This window comes from Heloderma suspectum, chromosome 2 (genome assembly GCF_057233095.1).
Source record: "Heloderma suspectum isolate Gila_16-S chromosome 2, 16-S_ref, whole genome shotgun sequence".
Taxonomy (NCBI): Eukaryota; Metazoa; Chordata; class Lepidosauria; order Squamata; family Helodermatidae; genus Heloderma; species Heloderma suspectum.
In genome coordinates this window covers 184,215,454-184,239,778 of record NC_139459.1, presented here as the reverse complement: position 1 = coordinate 184,239,778, position 24,325 = coordinate 184,215,454, and the positions used below count along the sequence as shown (strand labels likewise).

Below are 24,325 nucleotides of genomic sequence, written 5' to 3'. Positions count from 1 at the left end.
ACTCATGGAACTGGCTTCTCTCTCATTCATGCGCTGATAACTTCTCATCTGGACTACTGTAATGCCCTCTCTACCTGGGGAAGATGGTTCAGCATCTTTGATTAATACAGAGTGATGCAGCTTGATTAGTATCTGGGGTTAGCCACAGGGAGCACATTAAACCACAGTGGAAGTTCTGCATTGGCTACTCATTTGTTTGAGCCCAGTTCAAGGTGCTGGCTTTGACCTTCAAAGCCCTAAAATGGCTTGGGTCCTGGTAACTCAAGGGAACATCTCTTTCCAAAGACTCCTCCCTACCCTCTTAGATTGGAAAGAGAGGCCCTGCTAGCACAAGTTTAAGCCAACAAGGCCAAGGTACAAGACCTTCTCATTCTTGGCACCCCAACTGCAGACCTCCCTCCTCAAAAGATGCAGCTAGATCAATCTCTGGGTCTTTTCTTTGAGGAATGTAAAATAAAAGCCCCTTTTGGAAAGTATTTGGAGCTCTGTAAGAGTTGTTCTGAGGTTCACTTTTATGCTGGTTTCAGATTGCTGGGTTTTGAAATGATTCTTTATGATTTTCTATCAAGTTTGCCTGCCCTGGATTTCAAAATGGATTAGAGCTAGAATGAATGAAAGAATTCTACAGCGTTAGGTTGAGCCTAAAAGCACATTTGAGCCCCTCTTGAGATTTTGTGTGTGTATGTCACAAACAAATGCTGTTAAGGCAGGAGAGAATTTGGAAGTGAAATTAAAAATGTACATTGCAGTCGGTTTAAGTTTTACATCAGGGCTAGGAGAAGATTTTAAAGCAAAGCCAATTTATGCCTTATGTGTGAAGTGCCAATGAAAGATAACTTCAGAAGGAACTTAACAAGCTCCAGTGCAGCATAATTGAACTGAACTGAAACCTGAATCTGGCTGAGTCACGTGCCCCCTGGTGGACAAGCGAGACACACACCAACATGCAATAGCAATAGTGGTGTCTGGAGGACAACGGAATGAACTGCTGTTGGCAAAGCTGAAGCAACAGAAGATCTGCAAAGATAGAAGCACTGTTGGGAGAGGTGGAGGGGAGGAGATTCTGGGGCTGAAGCTTTAGAATACCACGAATAAACCAAAAACTGAAGGGCCCAGAGTACAGCAGAGTACAGGAAGCGAAAGCAAGGGGCACAACCCTTGTTCCCTGGGCATCCCTTCTTTCCAGGTAGCCCCATTGAGGCAAGGGCCAGACACACGTAGGATTACATCTGCACAGCCCTGAAGCTGTAGAGACACACAGTGAGCTGGAGGCACGAATGACTGACAGCCCTTCAGCGTGGGGACGCTGCTTTGGCATGTCAGAACCCGCACCCAAGAAAGCATGTAGGGCTCCAGTCCCTGCATTGGCAGGAGGGAGGAGCAGAGCCAAGCAGAGCCTGGAGGTCTGGCACAGAGCCTGGGCACACCCTGGGGCGGGATAGGGCAGAGCGGCCGGGACATGCCCCAAAGTGTGGAGAGCAGAGCACAGAACCCGGTAGGAGCCAGGAAGACCCACACCCAGCAAGCCCTAGGCACAACATCCCTTGCACCCCAGGACAAAAGTGCCAACATGAGGTCAAGGCACAATGTGCAGAAATACACACACACACACGCTCACTCACACACAGAGGTTATTTTCAGTGCCTTCACAATAAGGACATTCCCCTGCAAGCCCCTCAGTGAGAATGGAACAGAGAAACTCCTAAAGGGTGATGCAAGATCCCCTAAAAATAAAAAGCTAAGGCCAAGTGTGTGTCTCTGTCTCCCAGCCCTCTCCACCCAGGGGGTCCATCCAAGAATAGCTTCCTGAAAAGCCTCATTCCAAGTCAAGAGCATTGTGTGGGCAGATTCACTCCACCCACAGTGAATTTCTCCCCAAATATCCATGTGATGGAATGCTCTTCTGTACGCACACACACCCATGTCCTGGAAATCGCTCATTTTTTCAATGGCATGATAAATAGCAGCGTTATTGTGGGTGGGTGCTTTCCCCCTTGAATTCTGACATAACTGAATGGCCTTGTGAAAATTGCAATATGGCAGGTTCCCCGCACACCTTGTTTTAAGAAAAATCACCACTTTTTGCCACCATGCTGCCAAATTACTGCTTTTCCTTGTTGCACTGGTTACATTGCACAAGCCTTAGTTCACACTAGCACAATATCATTAGTGCTAGTGCTGGGACACCATTGAATACTACCTTCTGTGTTCAGGTTTCAGTGGCTCCAGCCTCCTAGGGGGTCAATCTGGTAATAATTCTGAACTCAAAGAGTCTCTGTCTTCCCACAGTACCCAGCATCCAAACTCCCGTTCAACTCTCAGTGCCCAGTACTGGTATAATCGGCATGTCAGATTGCAGTCCATCGCTATTCAGGGACAACTAAGTTTAGTTTGTCAGCCAGCTATACTAGGCACCAGAATGCATCTAAGAGTCACACACAGCTTTTGGCTACTAAGATTTTTATATTAGGTTGTGGCAGACTGTGCAGAGGTCTTGCCATTTTTAAGTCATTTTGCTATGCAGTGCTACAAACACACTTACACCAACATTGCTTCCATAATGAGTCTTGCAAGGCCTGCCCATATTTAAATCTGCTCCCTGATGGTTTGCTAGGGTCCTGGCAATTCATGGTTTGGTAAACTCTAGGACTGACAGCTGCAATGGGCTCTATGTGGGACTGCCCTTGAAGATTGTTCAGAAGCTCCAGCTAATGGGTGCCTGCTAGCTTCCAGGCACAATTCAAAGTGCTAGTGAATAGCTCAGTTAATACGTTCAGACCACAGATTCATTAACTTCTTGCTCAACCCACAGACTAAAGCTTTTCCAAGTTGAGATAAGGCACCATCCTGACATACGTCAGATCACCCTCAAGGCTACTTTGCCCTGTGGAAGTCTTCTCCCAAAGGTCAACTCCTAGTGACTTCTCTATATTCATGTGAATCACCCTTAAGAATATAGACCCTCTGAACAGGAACTATGTGATTTCTTTCATCTGTACAGCACCTAACACAGGAGTGGAGAACTTGTGACCCTCCAGATATTCCGGCCTACGACTCCCAACATCCCTCACCATTGGCTATGGTGGCTAGGGCTGATGGTGTTTGTAGGACAAAACATTTGGAGGGCCACAAGTTGCCCACCCATGACCTAATGCAATGTTGGCACTAAACAAAATGTTAAATAGGGTAAGAAGCCCAAGATAGGAGTCCATCTGCACAAAGCCTTCGCTGCCAAGTTCAGATACTGTTTCATCTCTCCTATAATACCCTTAGGATGTGAAGTATTTTGGAGGTGTTGTCTCCATCATTAAAATGGCTTTCTTATAGCCATTTTATGCACAGGTTCCTGACCCTGAATTGAGACCTGAAGTAGTCCTTAATGAAGATGGGGTTTGGACCACAGTTCAGGTTCAAAACTTTTACTCACTTCAGGCCAGGGGCATTCCTATCAGGGATACTATACTAACCCGGTATCAGCTTGTGAACATTCAGCCAATGAATCCCAGTGCCTAGAAAGTTTGCTAGCACTGGTATGGTGCAGGAAAGCCAGCCTGGGAGCTAGGACAGAAACTAATCCGCACCCAGCAGCGTCTCTATGTGGCTGAAGTGGTCATCACTTGCCACAGATCACCCGGTGCTCCTACTCTCCCCATTTCATCCATTTCACCACCTTTGTGAAGCACTCAAAGCAAATGACACCCCCCTTGCTGGAATGAGCTTGGAGCATCACAGCTCAGCCTGACATCCATACCATTCCAGCACAGAGCCCCAACCCTCCACACAAAACCCACCTGCCACCCCCAGCCATCTCTTTCTTCCTTGAAACTCACACAGTGATGCCATTTCCTTGGGCAGGTCAGTAGGATAGCTCCGGAAGTAGCCTCCATTGGTGAGCACCTCGAAGTGTGGATTGGGGAAAGGGAAGGGGTATACAGCAGGAGGGAAGCCATTCACGTGAGCCAGGGGAGTTCCACCAGAGCAGCCCCTCTCCTTGTTTCCTGCCATGGCTGAGGGCACTGGGGAAACAGGCTCCCAAGGGAGAGTCAAGGGTCTCCTTAGAAGATCTGGGTTGTGCTGTCACTGCTCCAGGAAGATGGTTCCATGGCTGGGGACCGTACAAAGATTCAGCCCTAGGAAAAGGTGTCTTTTCTCTCCTTTCTCTTTCCTGTTGCAGTCCTGCATGGGGAAGAAGAAGCACATGATCTGACATTAGTATCATCTAGCTAGATATAGATATATAAATTAAAGAGAATCAGTACCGAATATTCTGTTTCTCTATCACCATCTTGTACAGTTGAGAGCAAGAGACAGGAGCTGAGAAAACAGCTTCAGGAGGTAGGGGAGAGAAACCCAATGCATCAGAGACATATTGCCTCTCCTCCCCAGTCACTTGGAAACAGGGGTGGGAGAAGGAGCTGGAGCAGGGGACGAAGAGGCAGGAGAGGGAGAACAGAGTGAGTGGGAGCAAGGCAACAAGGCTTGACACCTTGTTACACTAGTATGACAATCCATGACTCAGGGCAAAGGTCCACAGAGGAAGAGGAAGGGCTATGCAGGTAAGAGGCAGGACTGGTTAAGGGTAAGCATGGCTGGGCACCTGCCAAGGGCCACTCCCAGCATGGGCCACCCTCAGCCACTGCCTACTTTCTCACAGGCTTTCTGCCTGTCAAGCATGCAAGCAGTAGCAACGAAGAGACAGAGGATATGGAGCAAGAGCAACTGGTGCCAATGGCAGTGAGAAAGTAGACTCGCTGAGGAACAGGGCCCATTGAAGGTGTCTTGCCCAAGGGCTATCCAAAACCTGGAGCTGGCACTGCTCAATGGCACCCACTGATTTCTACTGGACAAAGGAAATGGACTGCAATCAGCAAGATGGTTGGTGGAGGGGAAAACCTGCTTCTCCATCACCTCCCTCCCAAGAAACCAGGGGCAGGTAGTAGACACTGGAACATAGGACGCTATTTTATATCAAGTCAGGCCACTGGTCCATCTAACCAAGTATCATCTTCAGTGCTGACTGGCAGCATCTCCAAAAGGTTTCAGATAGGAGGCTTTCCCATCCCTAGCTGGAGAAGCCGGGGATTGGACCTGGGACTTTTTGCATGCAAAGCAGGTGCTCTACCACGGAGCTACAGCTCTTCTCCAGGTGCATCCCTCATCCCAACATTACCCCTTGATCAGACCTTCCCCCCATCCACTCTGTCCATGGGGAAAAATGGCTATTCTTGGGTGCACACTCTTGTGGTGGGGGCAAAACCTGTCCCTTGCCTGTGACAGAACCCAAGAGGCTCAATTACCCATGGGGGCGGGGGGGGGGCGGGGAGGGCTAACCGTCCCTGTTACCTAAGGAGCCCCTCTCCACTGCCTGCCTGTCATGATGATGGCCATGATTATTTTTATTATTTTATTATTTATTTGATGTATACCCTGCCTTTCTACCAAAAAAATGGCACTCAAGGCAGCTTACAAAAACAATTTAGAATAGATTAAAATAATAAAACACATTAAAATACAATAAAAACATAACAACAATACCTCATAATGCATGGGCCCACATTTGGTTGTTATGTTTGGTAAATATAGGCCAGAAATTCCCTGCTCTGCCCAGAGCTGAAGGTATCCTGGCACCCTCTGCATAGCCAGTTGTGCCTGCTGCGAGCTGGTATTTCAGGCCTGCTTTGACTATCTCAGTGACAAAAGTGAATTCATGGGTGTTCTGCTATAGAAGCAACATCTGTAGTCCATAACAGTCCAAGTTTAGCTGTCCCACTCTCTCTTAGGAGAGTCAGGTGGGAATGGAATTACACACAAGTTGAGGCTAAGGTGATTCAGGAAAGGCATTAAGAGGAGCTTTGAGGAGGGCAAGGAAGTAGCTAGACAACAAAGAGGAAGACTGGCCCAAGTATAAGGAACATGGAACGAATATATCAGTCTCTAATCCCGAAGAACATATTTCCCTCCACTGGAAACACCAGACACTTGCAGGGTAATAGTATATAGAAGATGACACTCCAGATGTTGTTGGACTGCAGCTCCCACATCCCTCCCCATTGGCAATCCTGGCTAGAGCGGATGGGACTTGCAGTCCAGCAGCATCTGGAGGGCCACACATTCCCCATCCCTGCTTTAACTGGAAATGCCTGGGATTGAACACGGGTAAAGCAAGTGCTTTACCTCTGAGCTATGGTAAAGAGAGGTGGATATATGTTTTTCCTCCTGAACTAAGCCTAAGGCAGCTACTTCCCAGCACCTTATCATATCATCACATTCATGATTCACCCACACTCTGGCCCACCTTGAAGCTGATTGGTGGGAGATTCAGGACAGATAAAAGGCAGGACTTCTTCACACAGCGCATAGTTAAACTATGGAATTAATTTGCACAAAATGTGGTGATGGCCACCAACTTGGACGGCTTTAAATGGGGGTTAGACAAATTCCTGGAGGAAAAGGCTATCAATGGCTACTAGTCCTGATGGCTATGTGCTACCTCCAGTACCACAGGCAGTATGCCTATGTACACCAGTTGCTGGGGAACATGGGCAGGAGGCACTGCTGACGCACTCATGTCCTGCTTGTGGTTTCCTGGTCAACAGCTGGTTGGCCACTGTGTGAACACAATGCTGGACTAAATGGACCCTTGGTCTGATCCAGCGTGACTCTTCTTATGTTCTTAAGTTCTTACCTTGATAATATAGTCCACCTAGCGCAGCTATTTTAATATTTGAATTAATTAAGATCACATCCCTAAAACCGGTGCCAAAAGTCAAAACGGACTGACATGTTACTTGGTATTAAAAGATGAAAAGTACACGCTAAACCTCTGGGTTGAGCCCATGAACATTTTAATATTTACACACTAGCAACTGAATCCTAGAAAAACATAAGCTGCTCACTTTCATCAACCTATAGGAGGTACTGCATTCCTGCAAGGGCCCAGAGCTAATCTAGTAGTTCAACACTTTCAAACCTAAACATTCCTTCTCTCTTAGCCCAGTCTTATCCATGTTTTTTCGTAAGTAACTAAGAATGTGTTTAATGGGGCTTCCTCTCAGCAGCAAGTGCGCACAGGACTGCCACCTTTATCAGCAAAAAATGACATTATACAGAAATCAGTAAGTGAAGAAATTAACACTCAGTAACATTTGGGATGAATCTGTCAGAAGGGAAACAAAATGACTAGGACTGGATACAGATAAGATTCCAAAGTGGTAGAAAGACAGATCCAGCAATCTGCCTCCTAAAGGAAGCAGAGTAGGCTGGTCTGCCCAAAACAGTACCACATACACAGCACATGCCAGTCAGGAGACCATGGCCCCCTGTTCCTCAACAGTGAACTTCTGAAGGTGGAAAAAAGATACAAGCAATAACACTCTTATCTGGGCTTTATACCAGTTTCACACATGCCACTTATAAACACTTTCAAGGCCCTCTGACCCAGATGGGGTGCATGCTCAAGAGACAGAAATGCAGTTTTAAATCTGCTCGTACCAGCTTTTTAAATAATTGATAAATGGACATGCAGGAAGGTAGATTAGATTTGCAATCCCATTCAAAGTCTTTCCACGTCTCCCATGAACAGATGGTGCTCTATCTGAAGCAATTTAAAAAATTTATTTAATGTTTTAAATTTATTAAATTTCGATCCCACCTTTCCACCAAAAAAAGGTGCTCAGAGCAGCTAACAATAATAAAACTAAGATTAAAATTAAACATAATGTAAAATAATCATAAAAAACAATCAATTAAAAGCACAATTAAAAACACAACAATAAAAGAAATAGACAGCATGCAACCAATTAAAAAACCTTCAGCAACAGACCAGCTTACATGCCAAAGACCTGCCTGAATAAAAATGTCTTTCCTGTAGGGAAGTATGAAAGTTCCGCCATGGATCTCGGGGAGGCCGAATGCCAGCGCATTCGGCCCCCCGAAATCGGTGGCGGAATGGCCCGCCCCCTCGGGACGAGACTTACCTTGGGCGGATCTTCCTGGCGGCGGCAGCTCTGGTGGCGGCTCCAGTGGCAGTGTGGCGGCGGCGGCCGGTCTTCCAACCGGCTGCCGCCACCGCCATTTCCAGGTTAAAAAAAAAAATGTGATAGGCTACGTAAAGATTTACGTAGCCTATCACGGCTAGATTTTTAAAAAAACACCGTGATAGGCTACGTAAATGTTTACGTAGCCTATCACAGCTGACTTAAAAACAAAAACGCGCGTACACAAATGGCGGCAGCCATGGCCGCCGCCATTTGCGTTCCTTATTTTGGCACGTCTTAGTCTACGTAAATGTTTACATAGACTAAGACGTGCCAAAATAAGGGGAATGCAAATGGCGGCGGCCATGGCCGCCGCCATTTGCGTACACGCGTGTTTTGTTTGTTTTTTAAATCAGCCGTGATAGGCTACGTAAACATTTACATAGCCTATCACAGCTGGCTGCAGGGATGCAAACGGCGGCGGCTACGGCCGCCGCCATTTGCATCCCTGCTAGCCAGCGGCCGGATGTCCGGCCGCTGGCGGAGCCGGCTGGCGGCTCCGCAGAATCGCTGCAGAGCACAGCCAGCCAGCCAGGATTCCAGGGGGGAGCACCTCCCCCCCCCGGCCAGGATTCCGGGGGGAGGGACGGAACGCCTCCCCCCCACCATCAACATAATCCACGGAAAGGTAATTCACTTTCGTACATCCCTACTTTCCTGTCTGCGGAAGGACAAACTAGCCTCCCATGGCAGGGAGTTCTACAGCCTGAGAGCAGCCACAGAGAAGGCCCTCTCTCACGTCCCCAGAAACATCCCCCTGGTGGTGGTAGGACCATGAGAAGGACCTCCCCAGAAGATCTTCAAACCCGGGCAGGCTCAGATGGAGAATGCAATCTTTCAGATTTTTCAGCCCTCCACCATTCTTCCTACTATAGAGTTGTACACTTTGGGGAATACCTTATTATTATTTTTTTTTGGTATTTTAACTACTTGTCCTTGTATAGAAGTGTCTCTTTCATCACTATTAACAGGTGAAGCATGGCACTAGTTAATACTATCCATGACCCTGGAAATCTGGTGCACAACCAACCACTGTCATGACACTGACAAGGTTAGGGAAGTTCTGGGTTGTTGTTTTAAAATTAAAATATTACTTCTCCACCAAGGCTGGTGCACATATACATGCTCTTTTGAAGGTGGGGAAAAGCTAGTAAAATGGATAAGGCTTTCCCCATCCATGTCAGTTTCAGTAAGTGTTTGTGTTGTGTGTCTGTGTGTGTATCCTTCAAAAGAGCATTACTGTCAATATAATACTTTGGATTTAAAGAATAACATCCCCCAACAATGTCAGTTTCATCAGAGATGTTGAAGGAAATGGCAGCAGGGCAGTTAATGCAGACAAGTGGGTTACATGCGATCAGAGTGTCATCAACCATGTCACAGCTCATAGGTAGAGCTTGAGCTCAGGTTCAGTCCCTGGCATCTCCAATTAAAAGAATCAGGCAGCAGGTGAGGGGAAAGATGTCAGCCAGAGTGTTTAAGGCAGGGCTGGCCTTAGGTGCGAGCAAGCTGGGTGCTTGCCCTGGGCACCAGGCTGAAGGGGGCGCCGAGCTGAGCTTGGTTACTCAGTGTTTGTTGAGTGTACAGACTGCAGCGAGCAAAACAACAAAAGAAAAAAGCAGTGACTTTAACCTTTTTTTTTTTCAAAGTTCTACAGGTCATCTGGGTACTAACTGCAAAAATGAACTTCCACCAGTTAGCTTTAAAGAATGTTTCTTTTTAAATTTCCAGTTCAATGCCATTCCTGACCATAAGCCATGGATTGAGCTGATGGGAGTTAAAGGCCCAAACATCTGGAGGGCACCAGGTTGGGGAAGGCTGCTGTACATACTATAAATAATAATAAAAAAAGCAATCTGCAAGGTGGTGGGGGCACCAAAGGCACTCCACACCCAGTTCACTCTTCAGCCTAAGGCTGTCCCTGCTCTAAAGAGCTGCTGCCAGTAAGAGTATATAATACTGGGTGAGATGGACCAATCGTGTGACCCAGTATAAGGCAGCTCCTTATGTTTGTGTGGTAACACTTAAAGTAGGATAAGCAGAACTTGTGATCAGAGGTAATGCAGATTATCTGAAGCAGGAGAGACTTGCAAGCAATACTTACAATGCATCTGTGATTTTGGCCTCAGGCGAAGGTATCCAAAAGCGAGGAAAGCAGGATTAAACAAATGGTGAGAGGAGACAAGATGCTGAGAAGAAACTCAGGGTCAGACTAGATGTGACATTTGCCCTTGTGTAGTTAAGGACTCAATCCTATGTGTGCTTAGACAGAAAAAAGTCCTACAGCTCCCAGCATTCCCCAGTCAGCCATGCTGCCTGGGGCATGTTGTGAGTTATAAGACTTTTTTCTGTCTAAACATGCATAGGATTGCACCCTAACTTTTCTTTTCACAAATAGCAGGTGTGTGTGCATGGGTGGTGGTGGAACCAAATCAGGACCATGGTGTGGGAGGAGGAGGGGAGCTTTTTAACCCTTTGCCCCCACTGCGGTCCCAGTCAGGACACCTCCAACCGCCCAGTGCCTGATACTCACACTGGGAAGAAAGCTCACATTGGCACCAACTATGCAAGGGCAAACTATGTGACAAATGTCACCTCTGGCTTGGCTTGCAGTTGGCTGGACTTCTTGCAACACCCCACACCTAGAAGAAAGCATATGGGCAGAGGAGACTGTAAGATGGCAGAGGCACTGAGCTGGACCTGAACTTGTACATGGAATGCAACGCAATGGGAGTGAAAATGTAGGCTTGCCTCTCCTTGATAATGAGAAAAGGAGCTCAAGGGGTCTTGAGGCACTAAAAGGAGTCTTGGCTCAAGAAATGTTGGGATCACATATATTGGGGAGGGGACCACTGCAGGCAGATAAGGCAACAGGCATCCTGTATACAAAGAAATCTAGGCACTGCCTAGGGGAAAACTAGCTGGATAGGTTTACGGAACCTGAGAATTGGGATTGCCAACTTTTTTTTTTAAACCAGCCTTGCTACTGTGCCTGTAAACAGCAGCCTGAGACACACTGGAATTTAGCAGATGAAGCTTTTTGTGCCTCTTATTCCCACACCATTTAAAGTGGCATTTGCTTAATTTCTGCATGTGAGGATGCTTTTAAAGGCACAGGCACAAGGCCAGTAAAAAAAAAAAGTTAGCAAACCTACTAGGGAAAGCAGCAGGGACATGAGCTGTGATTAATTTCTAAAATAAAAGTTGTTGGTGTGCTGAAGCCTGCCTGGAAAGCAGGCCTCCTGACTTGGAAATCCTGCCCTAAAATCCCAGATGCCCATGGGATTGGTTGGGGTTACTCAATGGTAAGGGAAATGCACTCGGCACATGATCAAGGGTACTCATTACTTCCTGTTTTTCAAGAATCAATGTTGGCACTGGGGGGGGGGGAGTTTCAGACTGAGCTCTAGATGGGATATTATGACTGCAGAGAGCCAGGCAAGTATCATGGGGTAGACAGAAGAACAGGGATGGGCAACTTGTGGCCCTCCAGATGTTTTGGCCTACACCTCCCATGATCTCTCACCCTTGGCCATGGTGGCTAGGTCTGATAGGAGTTATAGCCCAAAACATCTGGAAGGTCACAAGTTGCCCATCCCTGTGGTAGAGGGCAGACTACAATGATTTTGGCAGCCCAAGCAGTCCTCCCTAGCAGACCTTTAAAAAAACAACACCTGTGATGGCCACCGAAGGCTCCTCTGTACAGTCCCCCTCCCAAGCACACACATGCAGCAAGTGAATTTGGCAACCAAAATTACCTGCCCCCAAAGCACTAGGGTTTACATTTCAAGATTTTCTTTTGCCTTTGGCATTTTTAGGGATCTGCACACATGCAGTTCATAGCGACAAACATGACACTTCCCCCCCAGGAAAAAGATCTAAATCCTCACCCACTGGCAGCAGGCTGCCAGCTAAGGGCACCCTTCTAGGTAGATGGTCCCTTAGAGACCAGCTTTACGCACTTTGTCTGATGCCTCTTTTAATTCTTTACCCTTATGTCCTTCCTCTCCAAGGCAATTTAGAGTCTGGTTTCATCATTTCAGAGCCAGCCACTGTTTCAGAATGAGCCCCAATCCCCAGATCCAGCTGAAAACAAACTGCTGGGCTTCAGTTTGCCCCCCTGCTTCCAGCCTGCCTAGGACACTGGGAATGGAGATACTGGCCCTTTAAGCAATTCTCTGCATGAGGGCGTGTGCGTATTTTCCCTTTTGAACCATCTCCAAAAGCAGGCAAGTTTTTTTTTCTTCTTTGGGTGCTTTTTACCATATGATTTAAATCAAGAGTCATTTCAGGTTCCCAGATAAATGAAGCTTATGTTCTTGCTGCCAGCGCTTGGCTGGGGCTGTACCACCCTGGGGGTAGAATGTGAGCTCACATCTTCCACATGGAACCCAACACCACAGGCCTAATTTACAACAGCCCAGGCAGCGCCTTTTCCTGCCTGCCGACTCTGTGTCTCTGGCTTTCAGAGCTACCCCCTACCCCACCCCCAACCCATCATTCATTCTTCACCTTCTCCCCTCCCTGTACCCGTAGCCTCTTTTAATGAGTGCACACACACACATACACTTTCGCCTCCGCTTCATGCCTTGTGCCCCTGTTCCCTCTTTAGGTTTTTTTTTCTCCCCCCACACCCGGACTTTCATTTTTCTTCTCCCACTGGGATGTGGTTCCACCCCAGTATGAGGCCAATCTGAGGGGGCTAATGCAGCAAGAGTACCACAGAAGAGGCATGAGTTGCCTCAGTAATGCTCTCCCACAAAATGCCAGTTTGCCGGGGCGGGGGTGTGGAGGGGAGAGAGAAATACTCCACTACTGTGAAACCAAGGAACACACACACAGACACACAAAATGCACACCCTTTGAAACTTCAGTGATGTGGAGTTTCCTCACGCAGCAGTTCCCTCAGTCAATTATCTAGCCAAGACCCCAGACTCTTGTCAATCAGTAGAACCAGTTCCTGGGTTCTGGCACCATATCTGCCCCAGCCAAATCAGCCCACCAGCACGGGGGCAACGCTTTGTGCTCGGCCCCTTTAAAACGGCAGAGGCTTGGGCTCACTCCCCACACCCCCTCCCCACTGCCGTGGGTTCTGCCAAGTGCCCTGAGCAGCTAAAGCCACGAGATTTCAAGCGAGCAGCTAACTTAAAGGCTTCATTTCCGTAAACTTTTCCATATGTGAGGGCCCCTCTTGAAGCTCGTGTTCCAAAAATAAACGCGCCGTCAGGCCGAGGTGTCCAAGCACACAGAAACCGGGAAAGAAACCCACTGAAAGAAAACAGCCCGGGCTCCTGCCAGCAAGCTCGAGGGGCACAGTTGCCTCAAGGAGGTGCAGAGGTGGAGCTCTGTGTGTGTGTGTGTGGGGGGGGGGTACAGAAGGGAATGTTTTTAAATGGGCAACATCAATAAAACCCCAGCCGAGGCTCCTGTCTCCCTCAAAACACCATTTGGAGTTCAACTTAATTCCAGGCATGTGTTCGATTCCCTTCACCGTTAGAGGGAACCTGGCCCTTGGATTGCCCCACCACTGGATGGGAGTGTGGGGGTCATTGGGAGGTCACTCTAATGGGGCTCCTTCTTCTTTGGGATACATCCAACATGGAGACACTGAAACCCATATGTTCTCCCAGGCTCCTTAATTGTTCCTAGCCCTCATGGGCAAAAGGAGGTTATGTCTCCATATTTCTGTGGTGTGGGGCGGGGCCACGTTTCTAAGAAACCAGTTCTGCTTAAAAAAACACACACACACACCATTCTTTGGAACAACTAACATGATAGCTCACAGAAGCCTGGAGCCTTCTCATCTCAAAAGATTTTTTGTATTATCGTGTTCTCTATGGTGCTGCTCTCACACATGCTCGCTTGTTCACACACCCACACACACACACACATGCATGGCCAGTCTCTGTCTGTGAAAAGCTAACACTTTTAAGCAAAGGGGAAACAGAGGCCAGGAATGGTATTGGCCCAAGCGAGGTAGCAGACTGAACTTTGGCATTCGTCTCACGCTAACCTCAAAATGACACCCTGCACCAACACATCTGTCTAGTCTTTATTTTTGGTAGAATACCAAATTCCTCCCCCCACCCACACATACACACACACCACCCTGCTCCTTTCTGGTCCTTCCTTCAACTGAACCAAATTTCCGGTTCCCCTGTGCTTTCCCCACACAAAGGTTTCTTCAGGAACCCCACAGCCTAGGAGGAGAAGGCAGAACATGGAAATAGGCACTCAAAGGCAAACTGTAATTGACCAGGGTTAAAAAGAAATGGGGCACCCAGACTTTCTGCTGTGGGGTGGGGGTGAGGCATGGCTAGGGGGTGAGGAGAAAAGCAAAGAGGGGTGGTATGGAAGAGGTTGTGAGAAACTGCAGATGTCTAGCTTTTCTACAGAGGAGCAGACATGGTGGTTCTGTGAAAACTGAAGGCAGGATGGAGATCCGTGTATGTAGGTCCTGGCAGGTTAGGCAGAAGGCACAGGAGAGAGTGCAACATCGGTTTTCATGTCCCGGGCACGTGCGGGGGGTGGAAGGTGTCAACAGAAAAAAAGAGCCAGAACTTCTGGCAAGCTTTTTTCTTCCTTAAGGTTTCTCCCCACTCAACTGAATGCATGGGTTCTCATCTCTTGTGACAGTGAGTGTCCATGCAGGCTAGAAAGTAACTATTCAGGCCTTACACTAGAGCAGGGGTGAGCAACCTGGTGCCCTCCAGATGTTTTGGACTACAACTCCCAGAAGCTCCAGTCAGCATGGCCAATGGTCAAGGATTATGGGATTTGTGGTTGAACACCTCTGGAGGGCACCACGTTACCTATCCCTGTGCTAGGATGTAGTTACACTACAGACTTTTAAGAGTCATTCCCTGTTCTGGGGAACCCTCACCCCTGCAATGGGACTGGAGGAGGGGCTAGCAATCTCCAGCAGAGAATTCTCGGGACCCTCAGAAACGAAATTTCCAGGACATCAAACCAATATAAAACAGACATATGTCTACAGTATGTATAGGTCCCAAGAGTGTAGCCAAGACAAGAACATGAGGCAGGGATCTTATAGTGTCCATTCCACTGGTAGACATACTTCATCTAATATCCGATATACTTTGGAGCCCCTTTTGCTAGAGATCATTGCAACGTCATATACAGTTAATTGCCAAAGGGCATAATATGAGTTATGAAGCCTCAGTTTAACGCAAATTTGTGTGGCTCATGAGCTTGTGGAGTGCAGCATCTACACTGCCAAGAGGGCAAAGGCATGTTGCTCTCAGAGCAGGGATGCCCCCAAGTTCTTAAGCAGCGGAGCTGCATTTTTTTTTAATGGCCAATATAAAAGTCTTTACACTTTATATGGTTCAGCTATTGGACTTAGAACAGGGAGAATCTGCCTCAAATACCGGCTCAGCCATTAAGCTCACTGAGTGATCCTGGGCCAGTCACACACATACACATACACATACACACACACACACTCCCCCCACCTCTATCTCTTTCCACTTTCCCTACCAAAAAGTTACAAGCCTGGCTTATTTCACAGGGTTGTTGTGGGAGGATGAATGGGGGAGGGAGCTTTTTGGAGTGTGGGGTGGATATTAATGTAATAACTAGATAAATCTTACACATGAATCCCACCCTTCCTCCAAGGGTCTTCAGCTTCCCAGTAACTCTGATGTAGCATTAGGCAAGCAGGTGGCTTGAATGGCTGATTGTTTACATCCTAGGCTAAGCACAGACTTGGACCAAAGTCTTCCAGATCCAAGCCCAATCACGCCTTCTACCAGACCAGGCAGCCCTCTTGAGCTGACGCTCCGTGGCAAGACTCACACAGTAATCTGTTCCAGATTAAAATGGAGAGGTTCCGTGTCTCCTTCCATCTCAACTTTGCCTACACATGTCTACCCAGGCTCCCTTCTTCTCCACAATCCAAATCCCTGCCAAAAAGTTACAAACTCTGCCCCATTCCCTCCCCACTCCCCACACACACTCCAGTTGGTTTTAATGAGAGTACTGAGCCGCTACACCAAAATTTGGTAACTGGAATACATTAGGAAAATAATGCACTTTTGCACGTTCATCCAGTGTGCATAATTTTTTAATCGCTGTACTTCTGAGTTACGGTTTCAAGAATGCAGGGCTCTTTCATGCAAAAAAGAGCCCTTCCTTAGTTATAATAACCCATAATTTCAATTTGCTCTCCTATCCAAAGCATCCTGGCAGCCACAGACACTAAGGGAACACTGAGCACACTACATTCCTAACCCCCTCATCAAAAAAAGGGGGGGGAGAAAGGGGGGGAAGCCCTTAAACTTTCCTTTGCTGTCTGCAGTGTCTCTGGAGTAGTCCGAGGCCCAATAGAAGGAGAGGTGAGAAAAAAAATGGTTTTGTGAAGAACTGAGGGAAGGGATCCGGGTAGGGGTGGGGGTTGGATTTGGATTTGGATAGAAGCCATTCAGTTGGGTTTGATGGCTTTAAAAAAAAAATTATTCCAAGGTGGAAAAAGCTACATATATTTTCCACTTTACTTTAAAAAAAAAATCCAGAGGAGAAAAAGGACAACAATACAATGACAGGATTGTGTGAAAGACTGACTTGGCACTTAGCGGGCAAAGGTTATGGTAAAAGGTGTTTATAAGGAATATACAAACATTAGCATCAAGGGAGTCATTGCTCATGGTCAGGGGCACTGAAAGCCTCTGAAATTAAGCTGCCATGGTCTACATTTTCCATAGTCTGCAGTGCCCACAATTGAATGAATTCTTGTTGGGTTTTTTGTTTTACCAAAACGGAAAAAGAAAGAAAAAAGACTCCACCCCCTTTTTAACTCAAAATTTGCAAAAGCCCTTCAAGGGCAAACATAACGACAGCCTTTTGAAAAGCAACACTGGACACCTAAGTGGAGAATTAAACTCTTTTAAAAAGAAAATTTGGCCTACCCCATTGAGACATTTGTTAGTTTCTGTTCAAGAGTGAGCTACGGTGTTGCCAACCACAAAAGTTGGGCCACATCCCCCAAATCATAATATTAGGACAACTGAAGTTCTTTTAATATGATTTCTGGGCCTTCGGGTTACAAAGAGGTCATTCCTGGGAGCATTATTTTTCTAACTTTGTGGTGAGAATAAGTTATCCAGGATGCTAGAAATGGAAGGTTGGCTATTAAACATCTCTATTTGTATGATATCTGCAGTGCTTTGCCATTCCATTTTTCATTCCACATCCAGTAAAGTTCATGTCAATTATCCTTATTTTACAGGAGAGAGATAACAGTGTGACTGGGCCAAATCCCCCTAGGAAATCCAGCAATGAACAGAGGTCCAAACCCAAGGCTTCCAGCTCCAAGCCCCTTGTCTTTCATCTAAAACTATTTCTGGTGCTTGATTCCATATTCACAATTGTTAAAGCAATTTAGAATCCACACAGTACCCATAAGCAAGCTTTGGGGGAGAAACTGGGGGGGGGGATCTAATATTTCAACATTTTAATACTACCTACCCCCACCTAGCTCCCAGATTGATTGACTGATTGATTTATTGTATTTCTGTACCATCTTTCTGAAACCAACAAAGGCGGTAAACAAAGTGTTCCAAAAAATGAATACCATAATCAAATAAAAACAGTAAAACATTAAAAACAACCTTTAAAATCATAACAACAGTTTAAAAAGTGAGGTTAAAATGATGTGTCTTGACCCCCTTCCTGAACACAGTGGGGGCCAGTCACAACTCCAAAGGGAGAACATTCCAGAGTCTGGGAGCAACATAGGAGGAAGCTCTTTCCTACATGCTCAACAAGCACACCTCTGCAAGTGGCGAGTGTCTTCAAAGGGGCCTGGTGATCTTGGAAACTGAGCAGGTTCATACTGAGATAGGTGGTCCCTCAGACAGCCAAGCCCTATGCCATTTAGGACATAATCCTACGCATGTTTAGGCAGTTGTAGGACTTTGTTCTGTCTAATCATACATAGGATTGCACCCTTAGATATTTAAAGGTTAAAACCAACACCTTGAATTGAGCCCAGAAAGCAAATGGTAACCAGTGCAGGTTTTTCATTATTGGAGTGGTGTGATCACGATGCCGTGCACTGGCTAGCAGCCTAGCTGCTGTGTTTTCCATCCGTTGAAGCTTCCGGGCACTCTTCAAGGGTAGCCCCATGAAGGGTGCATTGCAATAGTCTAACCTTAATGAAGACATGGATAACTGATGCCAACCTGTACAACAAGTTGCTCAACAGATGTTATAAGGCAATGGCTAGAAGATTCTGCATCTGGGAAGCAGGAAGCCATAGTTTGTCATTGTGTCCAAATGCAGCAGAGCAGGAACATAAATTACAATCGAGTTGTGGCTTGACAAACCCTGGCTTGTGGCATATGGATGAACAGCAAACTAAGCATCCAATCTCCTCTTCTGTCTATGGAAGAAGGGGAAAGGGAAGGAGGAAGCATGTGAACTCAAGGCTTGCCACTGCTCATTCATGTCAGGGCAAATCATGGTTTGTCAATAGGTCTGAATGCAACCACGAGAGGCCATCTTTACAATATTCTTCTTCATTCCCTTTTACAGTAACCCACCACAATCAAAGTAGCTTCAGAAAGCAAGCCAATATGTTCTCAAAGTACAACCCCACCAATTAAAATTAGCCCTCACCAGTTAATCAGCTAAAGCAAGGAGATGATTAATTTACCAATGAAAAGCTGAAGCCTTAATTACTACAAGCAGCCACCTTGAGTGCCATTTCCTGGTAGAAAGGCGGGTCATACATTAATTAAATAAATACAATTGGGTGTTATTCATTTTTATATTTTTCAGTTTGTCATGCAAACATTACCCCCTAATTTCACTTGTACAAAATTCAGTGTGCCAAAGCAAGGAAGACGGTGGCTACCAACAAACAGCACAATCCTACACATGTCTATGCAGAAGTAAGTGCCACTGAGTTCAATAGGGTTTATGCCCAGATAAGTGGGTATGGACTGCAGCTTAAAAAGGTACAGCTGTATGATGTGTTCCACATGCAGTGCAAATTTTTGCTGCCATATTGCATACAGCTCGGTTGCTTATATCCCGCCAAAATCAATGGGACTTAAGCAGCTTGATTGTGCACAGGACAGCAGCTTTGATGTATACAAGCAATTGTGTGTATATAAATTACAGCTGGAGCATATTCTTTCTGAGGAGAGCAGAAAGAATTGGGGTGCTGTGGCATATGACAGCTAGGACATATTTTGTCAGATGCACAATGTGGTTATTTTTTAAAAAAAGAAAGCAGGAATGAAAAGAAAAAAGAAAAGAAAAGAAAAGCCCAACACAGTAAAAAGATCACAATCACAAAAAGTATTAAAAAGGTAGGAAATCAAGTATTTTTGGTTATACACAGCATGGGGGGGGGGGCAGATGGAAAAGAGGACATGGCTCTTGCAACTTTCAAGCAACGCCTGCTAAAATTCCCTCTTCTGCCAAATTATTAACGGTGCAGGAGCCCTGTCCTCTTTCACATCTGGCCACCCTAAACACCAAAATGGGGGGAAAAGCATAAAAGTCCACCACAGCATCACCCAAGTAGTTTGTCCCAGTGTAGATTGTAACCCAGGAAGCTTATGTCATAATAAATATTTTTGTCTTTAAGGTGCCACAAGATTTTTCGTGGTCTAAATAATGGGGAATCTAGTTGGCCATGCAAAAAGGAAAGCTTATCAGAGCTTACATGCCTATTCATAGAGCACTTTCAATAAGCAAACAAAGTCCTGGAGGCAGAGTACTTCATCCTGTTATCAGCATAACAATGCTGTGGAGTAGATCACTATTATTCTCATTATAACAGAGGCAGAAGGCCTGAGCCTCCCACTTTATCCACTGCAGTTTTTCTGGTCCATGTGAATACCCTGCCTGCCTTAAAGAAAATTGCCTTTTGGTTCCAGGGCAGTGAAAAAACTTGCTTTGAAGCAAGTGCCAAAATTAGCCAAAGGACTCTTCCACAGAGGAGCCCAAAAACACAAGGGAGAATTCCCCAGAACAAGGGAGAATTGTGCCACAACAAATATTTGTTTTGATTGGGATTTAACTGCTAAGTGGCAAACGTCTGTTTATGAACATACAAGCAGTGTTGATGCATGGCTAATTCTCCCCCCACACACACTTCAGACATTACAACAGCATGCACATGACATTTTAACCCATGATAAGTGACCCCGAGGAAAAGCCATTTCCAAAGCCTAACAGTGCATGTATGGGGCATGAATTTTTTAACACAAGCTTCTCTAAATATTTTTTTAGGTCCAGAGAAGCTCTACGGCACAGTACTTCTGCAGATACATGCAGAAGTACGAAACTGTGGCTGTAGATCTTTGCGTACAACTATGATCATGGTGGGAAATGGGCTGTGCAAATTCGAGCAAAGTTAGGGTGGGAACTGTATGATCTGTAGGTATGTATTTCATCGATTGTGGATGTGAGGTGAATATTTGTGTGTGTGTGTGTGCTGGAGTATATGTATGCATCTCCGTACAAGTTTGTGGGGAGCAATGAGGGGGGCGGGGCGGGATGTACATTGAGGAATTCGGTACACTGACAAAACAAATTAGCAAACGAGTGTGGCAGCATTAAACTTTGCTCTAATCCCAAGGCTGTGGCCTTTATCTGTTTTCTACAGGATTATGAAACATAGGTTTTCTGTAGATGGCATATGACAGCAGGGAAGGTTTCATCATAGGGCGCCTTTGTGCCTTGCCACAGTATATATTAAGTACCAGCAGGATACAGTCGCTAGCAATGCGCAGAATAAGCTATCCACATAAGCACCAAAGCTTTGAAAATAAGACACAGATCCACCAGAGAGGGCACACGTATGGGCAGCTAAAGCTAGGGCCACTGTCAGGGAGACAGACAAGTATGTCATAAGCGCTCTTAAGATACCATCTCATCAATGTCAGCTCTTATGAAACTGGGGGCTTCACTGATTTTGTTGGGGTACAAAAGCACATTGGAAACAAGCAAAAGTAATTCAAAACAGAGGTCTTCCAGCAACTGTACCACACCCATGTTGAAGGTAGGATGTGACAAGACAGAAATTAGAAGCCATGCTTCCAGGAATGAGTCCATGTGACACACGCAGGAAACTGTCTGTATTGTTAACCAAATTTTACTGTCATTAGGTGCATATAATCCCAGCGTCAAGACTCTGCCACGCTTCGCAGTCTCTCTCCTTGTCGTGTGCTTCTTGTGTGTGCTTGGAGACTACATGGGGGGGGCAGAGTGTTTCTGGTTTAGGCAGAATTAGGATTAGGCAGCTGTGTTTACCTGTGGCTGTTTGGGGGTGGGAGGGGAGGGGTGGAATCAGAGCATGTGGGTGAATGATGTGCTTTGCTCTGGCCCTATTCTTATTGTTACTTCCATTACTTCCACTAAAAAGCTCTGCCTTTCTGCAAGTTCCAGGGCTGAGCTCGGTCAAACTAAGCCTTGGCTCACAATTAAGAACTGAGTACACATCTGTGCTCCTGAACCGCTTTGAACACAGTAGGGGCTCCTCCACTCCTTCCCAGGGTGCTGCTTTGTACCCTAGAGAGAGCTACTACTTCCTTTCTAGGAAACAACTCTATGGTAGCTGCTGCCAATAGAGAAAAACATGATCAACCAGAGCAGTCTTCCCCAACTTGGTGCCATCCAGATGTGTTGGACTGCAACTCCCATAATTCCCAGCCAGCATTGCCATGTTGATGGGGGTTGTAGTCCAACACATCTGGAGGGCACCTGGTTGAGGGAGACTAGACTAGACCCACAAGGAATTTCTAGAAACACAGCAGAAAAGAACTCTGGCATATGAACTAGATTTGTACTTAAGAGGAAGCTAGGACAGAATCTGTGAACAGTTCATGTAAGACATGTACCACTGAGTAATCCATACAGAAGTTACATGTCATGGGTCCAGGTGAACACAACTTCTCTAGATCAGTGTATGTAGCTAAAGTGTTTTAGTGAGCATGACTCTATGAACAGAGCTATGTGTAGGCATTTACATTCAGGTGTGTACTGGTATGTATGTCTTAGGGGCACATGGGTAGGCAGGAAGCAGATCTCCAGAGGTTTTGGACTTCAACTCTCAGCATTCCTGCCTGACCATTGGCCACACTGGTAGGGACTTCTGGGAGTTAAAGTCCAAAACATCTGGAGACCTACCTTCTGCCCACTGCTGTGTTAGGGTGTGTATAAACATGTGCACACAAACACATATTTATATACATACACACACAAACACACATATATGTATATAAACGCACACACGCACACCTTGATTTCAACCTTCCAGCTCACTGTTGAATGTTCACTGTGGGTGTGGCTGGCTCAGAACCCACAGAGAGTGAAACACAGGAACTGGCTCCCCAACCCATCCCATATGGGAACAAGCCCACAAGCTTGAGCAATAAAAACAAAACAATCCCCAAAGAGGTTCTTGGGCTGAGCACCTGGGAGCAAGGCCCTTCCCCTGACTGGCAGCACCACATTCCTGAGCCGTCAGCATCAGTCACTAACCCTTTTCATGCCGGCATCACTCTCTCTTCCATCAATGATCCTGCACGCAATGGGGGTGGTGGTGGAGAAAACTAGTTTGGAGCTACAAACAAAGGAGGGTCAGAATTCTCATTTTAATTTCATGTCTGTTTTGGACACGAAAGTGGCAGGACAAAAGGCTTCTAGGTTTTGCCAGGGAACAGCTTGCTATGGGCAACCAAGGGAGTGCAGGGATGTGAGTGAGCAAATTCAGGCATGAAGCAACCTTATGAACCTGCAAGGCTGGCTTTTACTGAGTCAGGCATGGGTTCACCTAGTCTAGGACTACTCTGTTCTCTGAGTGGCAGCACTCTCCAGGGGCTCAGACTCAGGTGTTTCTCTGGCTTGAAGTGCTTTTAACTGAGCCTTCCCCAACCTGGTGCCCTCCAGATGTGCTGAATGGCAACTTCCATCATTCCCAGCCAGCCATGCTGGGTGGGAATGATGGGAGTTGCAGTCTAATACATATGGAGGTCACCAAGTTGGGGAAGGCTGGTGATTTTTTTAAGTAGAGGGAGCATGGCCTGAAGCAGAGCCTTTTACTTAGGAAGCATGAGCTCTACCACTGAGCTAGGGACCTTTCTTTATTGGGTGTCAGAGCTCGATTTGGGCCAGAGCTCACAAGTGCTCCACACCAGCATCCATTCTGAATACCAGGGCTCAGCGCCTGCAACAAACAGGAGCAAGAACAGCTGGAAATGCCCCTGAGCAAGTACAAAATGCATTTCCTTCATCACTAACTACTGAGAGTCCCCACACCACAAGAATTAAAGGGGAAGGGCCTCCAGATTAGAGCAGTGGTATAGTGGAGCAGGGATCACAGGGGTGCAGTGCTGCCATGTTTTTATTAGCAGGGACACTGTCGTCATCTGCCACCATCCTACCCCTATTCTTTCTGAGCCTAGCTGCAACTCTCACAGTGCGCGGGCAGGGGGGGGAGCAATTAATTTTTGCAGCAACAATTTATTGTTCCCTGTTGTAATGCAAAGTATTTTGGGGTGGCTTGCTCTTGGAAGACCAACTAAGACCTATTAGCTTTACAAAAGACCTGCTCCTGGTAGAGATGCAAATTGCTAGAACTGATTTGTTGATGTGGGTCAACAGAATCCCTGAGGTTTTGAACTCTTCCTGGGGGTGCGACTATGGGGATTGCCATGATGATCGCCTGCACTTCAAAACATACCACTACATCACTGCATTAGAGGGTAAATGTTTATAAGTGTATATATAATGTTTGTGTTATCAGCAACAACTGAACTGTGAATGACCACCGTTAACAATGTGATTGACACTTTTTGCATTTAATTAACTTCTAACCTCACTATATATAGTTTTTCCCCACCGTCAACATACATACGGTATATAAACTTCAAACTCTCCATAATACTCCATGCATCTGATGAAGGGGGCTATAGAGTCAATGAAAACTTATGCCAGAATAAATGTGTTAGTCTTTAACGTGTCCCAAGATGAGTCTTTGTTGTTTTGACAAACCCGAAATAGGCTTAAAATTATTTAGTTAAACGTTTCAGCTTCCACCTGAGCCAGTACTCTGGGAGCCAAAGTTCATAAAATTCAAAAGCTGGAGACAAGCTCAAGAAAGAGATATTTGTGATGTAAGTGTAAAAGAGGTTTTAAAAATAATTAAAAGCAGTGATAAACATTTCAAGTATTCTCCTCCAAGTCAAGGCCATGGAGGGTATTCAATCTGTGAATCCGGACATTGTTCTCTCTAACTTCTAGTATCCCGGGGT

General features: G+C 46.2%; 1 protein-coding gene across 1 annotated transcript in view; it reads right to left on the bottom strand.

The window, feature by feature from the left end:
* RARG (retinoic acid receptor gamma) overlaps positions 1 to 24,325 on the bottom strand; it is a 138,328-nt gene that overhangs the window by 76,871 nt on the left and 37,132 nt on the right. Inside the window, exon 2 of the mRNA XM_084836674.1 lies at positions 3,831 to 4,176. Coding sequence (XP_084692800.1) covers positions 3,831 to 4,005 — 175 coding nt within the window. The 5' untranslated portion in view covers positions 4,006 to 4,176. The remainder of the gene's footprint in view (positions 1 to 3,830; positions 4,177 to 24,325) is intronic.